Genomic DNA, 6,786 nt, shown 5'->3' on the forward strand with positions numbered 1-6,786 from the left:
ATTTGGGGGAAAAATAGGCATTTTCTTATTTTGGTTTGGGAGGTAATAAGAACTAGGTTTTAACAAAAGAAAAAAGAAATGTGTAGCTCTTGGTTCTGTAAGAATGCACAGCTGCTGTGTTCTTCGCAGACCCCAGATGTTCACTTCTCGCGCACCTACCCTGCCCTGGCCCTCAGCCTGCCTTCCACTGTTTTGTTCTTGTATTTCTGTTATAGTTACATATCTGTCCAGATTCTTCCCCTAGGGAAGTAAACTCCTTGAGGATTAAATTCGTCCCTTGGACACCAAATGCTTAGTGTCCAGGACAATTGGAAAATGATGGATCTGTGGCCACATTTGCTAATACAAAGACAGGACTATTTATTGCAAACAAGTTTCTGGGAGCTCCATCTGCCTCTGTCAGGCTAGGTATGATCAGAGGGGCCTGGCCTCGGCTGGATGAGACCAGTTTTGGGGGGATGGGGTGGGCATGGCCCCAGGGACAACCTGGTCTTCACAGGGCCTTCCCTCCTCTCTTCCTCTGTCACCCTTCTTGGGTCTCACTCCTGCTGGGTTTACCACTTCAACAAAGGACTCGCCCAGCCAGCCCAGGAGAATCCCTTCCGGCTGTGCAATACAGCCTGGGAGGCCAGACAGGGAACCTGCTGGCATGGGGTGATGTCCAGAGCGCCCTCTGTGGAAGGGGGCTGGAGGTGACAGCATCTGGGCTCTTCCCCCTCCTGTCGCCAAGGGCCTTTTGACCCTTTCCTTTTGACCCTTTGTTCTCTGCTCTGGCTGTGAGGTGATCTGAGGGTTGGGTGGCTTAAAATGGCCAATTATGGGTTTGGGGTCTGGACTTTTTCTTTCTTTTGGTTTCCAAGTGGAGCAGCCTGAATGGAATGTTTCAACTTCAGGGATCCCAGGCCAGCTCGGGTCTGCTTGTCACGTAGCAGATATACCTGTACGGACACAGCCCAGGGTGGCCCAGTCCCAGGGTAGCCGAGGTTGTGCTCCAGCTGGGCCACTTGCTCTCTCTGTCCAGCTCCTGGAAATCTAAGTCTTCCCTTCATAAGAGCACCTACACCTCCCCTGACAAAGGCCCATAAAACCACCAAAATACAAATATGTCAGAAGCCCAACACCACATCCAGGCCCGGCCACAGGGGCACAGGGGCATGGCCCTTCCACAGTCTGGAGACACAGGACTGTGATGCCCTTCAGACCCCTTGTGCCAGGCTTTTTTGTTGGTAGGTATTCTCAACAAGGACTACAGGCTACAGCCCTGCTGGGTACAAGGTGGGAGAGGGGCTTCTTCAGGGAGAGGCTGCAGCCAGCTTGGAGGGTCAGGAGCCCCAGCTCTCCCAGGAGCTGCGAACTCTTCCCTAGGCCTTCCCCAGTGTCCCAACCACAGAGCATTAGAAGAAAGGGGTCAGCCTGGGCTCTAGCCACACTTTCCCTGGAAGCGGGAGTGGAGAGGGGAGGGTGCTGTGGGGTGCAGGAGGTGCCTACTCTGGTCCTTGGCCTGGTAGTTGTTGCAGGTCTCGCTGGGGATGCCGTGCTGGTGGGCATACTTCCACACTGACAGGTCGTCGCCCCCCTCGCAGGAGCCAGCATTGCCACAGTCGATGACATGCTGCACCGACAGCAGGGTGGAGGGCCACGCGCCCTTCCTCTTGATGTTGATCCGATCTGCAATGGTCAGCACCCCGGGTCAGCACCCCCCCACCCCAGTCAGCACCCACTCCCTCCCTTCCTCCTCCACCCACTTCCTGAATGGTCCTGCTTCTTGCCTGCACACAGGGCTCCAGCTGCCCACATCCCTCTCTGGGAGGCCTCTCCCACGATGACCTCTTCCTGGAGAGCTCAGCCTGGCTGCTGCTCCCCAGAGAGGCCTCCCTGGCGCTTCTCCAGCACATGTGTCTACCCACACCACCTGACCGCAAGCACCTCGAGGGCAGGGCCGGGGCTGTCCTGCACACACAGTCGAGCCCTGCAGACACCTGAGAAGTGCCCGCTGAAGGACTGAATGACCGAATACTCAACCACCTGTGCCAGCTGGGCTGGGCACCAAAGACAGAGCCAGTGTGAAGGGGGCCGAGAGGGACACCTCCTGTACAAGCGCAGCTCAGGGAGTCGAGTGAGCCCCAGGGAAGGTCCAGAGTCCAGGGGGTTGGGGACGGCCAGCAGGGACCCAGCCCTCGAGGGCACCAGAGGAAGCAGAGGGCTCTGAGCAGCTAGCCCATGATAGCTGGTGTCCGTGCTCCACTGCCCACATACCTGGACTCACACCTGCTGACAGCACCACTTGGGGGGCGACTGACCTGCTTCCCTTCCCATGCACACAGAGCATATGCAGAGTCCTAGGAGGGGACTCAGGCCCTCTCGGCCAATCCTGTCCCAGTTCAGGACCATCTCTCTCTACTGTCCCAGGACAGTGACCTCACAGCCACACCCACGCCACCTGCCTCCAAGTCAGAACTCTTCTTGCAACCCCACCTGTCCCTCTCTGGGTCATGATGAGCAGGGAGTCCCTCCACCTGCCCGTGAGCAGCCCCTGGAGCATGTGACCCTCTTGCTTCCCTTCGGTGGCTCCCACCCCTGCCACATCCTGTGTCACCTCCTAGACTCCCATCCACCCTGTCCTACATGTCTGCTCATCCAACTAGCCCTCCTCCCCCTTGTCCAGCCTGGTGCCTCTGGAATTCAGCCCCCTTCCCCACTCCCATCTGACGAGCCTGCTTCACACCTCACTGAAAAACCCCTCACCTTGCCACCAGCCTCCCAACCTCCCGCACCTGCAAACACACTTCCCATGACAGCAGACAGCGTGTCCCTGCCTGCCTAAGGCACCTGGGTCCCAGGCCCCATCCTGTTTTCTCCCAGTGACTTGGCTCCCTCCAGCCTCCTCCCTCATCAGCAACCCTCCCCCCAAGTGTGTGGGCATCTGCACAATTCTCAGACCTGCCTCTCTTAAGACACCTTTGACCCCACCCCACCCCATCACGCAGCTGTTCGCTTCACTGACCATAGAGAAAGAGGCCCTTGCCATCTCCACCCCTGTCCCCAGCCCACACCTACCGCACGGGCTGTCAATCCCTTCACTCTGCTCAAGTTGCTCTTGTCCAGGTTCACACCTCCATGCTTCCAACCCTAATGGTCACCTCTCCATCCTCATCTGGCCTGATCCTCCCCAGCAGCAGTCAGCAGAGTGGCCGCTCCATCCTTCTGGAAGCACCTCCCGCCTGGCCTTTAGGAGCACGTGTGTCTCTGGGTGCTTTGTCTCACAGCCCCATATCAGTTGTGAGGGGAGCCATGGCCCACCCAGAGCCCCTTCCCTTCCCTCACTGACTCCCCTCCCTGCAGGTGACGCAGGGACAGTTCAGCTCAGACCTCTCCCTTCGTGCCTCACCTGCAGAGGTGTGCATGCTTCTTCCCAGGCCAGACGGCACCCTCCACCCCCACCCTCCCATCTTCCCCAGCACCCACACACTTGCTCACATCCCCTGTGCACCCCTGCCGCACTGTGTGCCAGGAGTGCCCCATAGGCAAAGAGCCCACCCCCGCCCCTGACGCTGCGTCCCCGTGGCAGACACAAGAGGAAGAGCAAATCTGAGCGTGTGGAGTACAAAGCACTGGGAGGAAATGAAAAAGCCTGTACAAAGGGTGGCCATGGAGACTCGCTGAGGCGACATCCCCAGGACTGCAAGCAGCATGGGAGCAGCCAGAGCCAGACCGTACAGGCTCTGGAGGTCAAGAAGGATTCTTTTATCGAGCGAAAGCCAGAGAGGGTTTCCAGAGGAAGAACGGCGTGATGTGACTTGGGTTTTCTCGGGCTCATTCTAGCAGTTGGAGACGGGGCAGTAGGCAAGGGCAGGAGCCGGGACACCCATCAGGGAGCCCTGGTGGCAAGGCCTGTGGGGCAGCAGGAAGCGAACGGGCCAGCTCTGTACAGCTGCTGAAGGTGCAACCCCCAGTATTCGCCGAGGGGTTGTATGAGGGACAGAAACAGTGACAGAAAGCATGGCGGGAGGACTGGAGGGCCCGCAGGTGACAGTGGTGGCAGCCAGGATGGGCTGTCCAGACCTGAATGCCCCAGGCTGGAGGAATCAGGTACCCAAGCGAGGGAGGTCAGTCCTGGCGACCCCGGTGGTCAGAGGTCAGGAGACGAGGAAAAGTCAGCAAAGGCAGCGGCAGGCGCGGCCAGGGAGATGGAGGTGGCTGAGCATGGTACAGGTGAGGTGCACGGTGCTGCGGGGACAGTGAGCAAGCAGGGCCGAAGAGTGTGAGCCTGGCACTGACCGTGGCCCCTGCCAATGACCATGGCCCCTGCCACACGGTGGTCCCGGGGATTATGGCAAGAAGTGGCAGAGGTGGAAGCGAGGCCGAGGGGCTTCAAGGACGGAGAATAGGAAGTCGAACAACCCCAGGAACCTCCCACGGGAGCCAAGAAGTGGTGGTGGCAGGAAGCGGGGTGGGACCAAGGGGCTTCTTCCTCATTTGTTCAAGGCGGAAGAGCGTCTCTGAATGGGTGGACAGTCTCCTGTGCACAGGGAGGGTGGTCTTGGTGAGGGGCTTGGACATTTGACCCCTTGGGGACAGGAGGGAAGGCAGACTGTGGCCCGACTGCACCAGCTGTCAGATGGGCCAGGCCCCTGTGGAATTCCCCTTCTAGCAGCTTCTATTTTCTCAGTGAAAGAGGAAGCAAGTGCTTTGATTAGATGTTAGAGCCTTAGTTGGATGTTAGAGAGGCTTAAGGAGAGAGGAGTGAAGCGGTCATCTACAGGAGAGAATCCACTCCAGAAACGTGGTGGGGCTGACCCTTGGGCGGTGTCCCTCTGAAGGTGGACCAGCCCACCTCTAGCCTGTAGCCATTTCCACCCTCCCTCCACCCTTTACAAATGCAGATCTCATCACTGATCCCCCACAGGCCCCCGCTGACCTTTCTAGTTCTCCCTGCTCCCTACTCGCCCCACTCTTAAACTTGGCCACAAAGTTTCTCTCACTTCCTCAGTGCCATCCCTGCACCCTCTGCCTGGACTTTGCCCAGATCCTCTGCCTCTGGGCCCACATCCTGCCTGCCTCGCCCGAAGCCTTGCAGACCTGCTGCTTAGGTCCTGGCTCCATGTCCTCCCAGTCCAGAATATCTGCCTCCTTCACCTCCACCCTGGACAACAGCCACTTCCTCCTCCTTCCTGAACAGTCAGAAGTATGCTCTGGATCCCAGGGGTCTCCTCACCAGTCCCCAGAGAGAGACGCCACCAGCAGGAACCCTACATCCTAAAGACAGAGCACAGCAAAGCTTCTGGCCTGGGCTTCTGGGCTTGAATCCCAGTTGTCACTCACATCATGGCCAAGTCTCCTGACCTCCCTGCAAAGACTCTCCATTTCCTCATCTGCAAATTGAGAGCAATCACAGCAGCTGGAACTTAGATGAGATGATATACACACGAGTAGGTGTCACCAAGCCTTGGCAAGCAGCAGCAGCCTCTCAGTTGTCAATCCTTTTAACACAGGCTACACCTATGACAAGCCTGACCAATGAGATGCAAAGCCAGGGGAGAAGGCAATAACTGCCAGCCCTCCCTGGGCCAAACTCCAGTGGAATTCCAGGCACCTGTACCATGGGGCTGCCACTGGAGAGGTTAGGGCCCCTCCTAAATGCTACAGGGTACGCCTGGGGATGATTTGCAGCCTGCCCTGCTTATACCTTCTCTCCCAAGGCAGATGCAGCAGCCAGGTGTGGCCAGAGGCCAAGGTTCAGGTGAGAAAACAGGCCAGGCTGGGAGCAGTGACCAGGTTAGGCCTTGGGCTGCAGCCAGCCAGCCTTCCTCAAAATTCTGAGCCCAAGACAGGCATTCATCTTAAATATTAACTGCTGCTGAGAGCAGTTTCACTTCTGTGTCCCCAAAGACAGGCTGGTGGCTTGGTAACTTTGCATTTCTGGTTCTTTCCCAGTGGCTGGGGTCACAAGCTTTGGGGGAGACAGGTCACCTGGAAGCCTCTTGTCACTGAGCTTCAGTACTAGTCCTGTCACCCAAAGGCCCACAGTGGAAACCACCAGAATGACCCAGCTTGTGTCACCTGGGCAGAAGGCAAAGGCCAGCTCCTCTAGGCCAGAGAAGCCCAGGCACCTCCCAGCCCCGGCTAAACTTTGGCATGAATCACAAACCTGGAACCCCGGACTGTGGCTGCCTGTGCTGACTGGGAGGCAGGCTGGATAGATTTCCCTGGCCCAATCAAGTGGCAGCCACTTGCCTGTCATGGCACAGGTGCTGTGCAGGGCCAATCATGGAGAGCTAGGCTCAGGCCACCTACCTGCCATGGCGCTGGTGCTGCCGTGGGCCCAGCAGGAGCCGCAGTACTGGGGTATGTGCTGGTTCCTAGTGATACTGGCATAGTTGACACCACCCACGTTACGCCAGTCCCAGCTCTTGGGCAGATCCGATGGGGTCAGGAACTCATGAGGCCGAGGGTATGTCCTGGGAAGAGACCACAACCACCAAAATCAGCACTGGGGCTCCTGGTGCAATGGGGCATAGGCAGCCCCCCTCAGCACCCTACTCCCTGCCCCCAAATGCAAGGCACGGGGGTGAGCACCTCAACCATCAGGTGACCCTGGAGGCCGGGCACACCCAAAATGAGGGAACCAATGCTCCCCAAGCACTGCCGGGCACGGGGGGCAAGCTCGAAAGGCCTGGGAAGATGGGCCACCCCCAGGGGCTGCCTCCCGCGCCCGCCGGCGCCCACCTGCCCCCGGGCTGCGACAGCCGGGCCCCCCGCCCGGGCCGGGAGGCGGACCGGCCGGGG

General features: G+C 58.7%; 1 protein-coding gene across 1 annotated transcript in view; it reads right to left on the reverse strand.

The window, feature by feature from the left end:
• CTSZ (cathepsin Z) overlaps positions 1-6,786 on the reverse strand; it is a 15,190-nt gene that overhangs the window by 3,116 nt on the left and 5,288 nt on the right. The window contains exons 3-4 of the mRNA XM_008593339.1: positions 6,295-6,458; positions 1,489-1,668 (exon numbers count right to left, since the gene is read on the reverse strand). Of these exons, the coding sequence (XP_008591561.1) occupies positions 1,489-1,668; positions 6,295-6,458 (344 nt within the window). The remainder of the gene's footprint in view (positions 1-1,488; positions 1,669-6,294; positions 6,459-6,786) is intronic.

The sequence above is a fragment of the Galeopterus variegatus genome, unplaced genomic scaffold, assembly GCF_000696425.1.
Source record: "Galeopterus variegatus unplaced genomic scaffold, G_variegatus-3.0.2 Scaffold157, whole genome shotgun sequence".
Classification (NCBI taxonomy): Eukaryota; Metazoa; Chordata; class Mammalia; order Dermoptera; family Cynocephalidae; genus Galeopterus; species Galeopterus variegatus.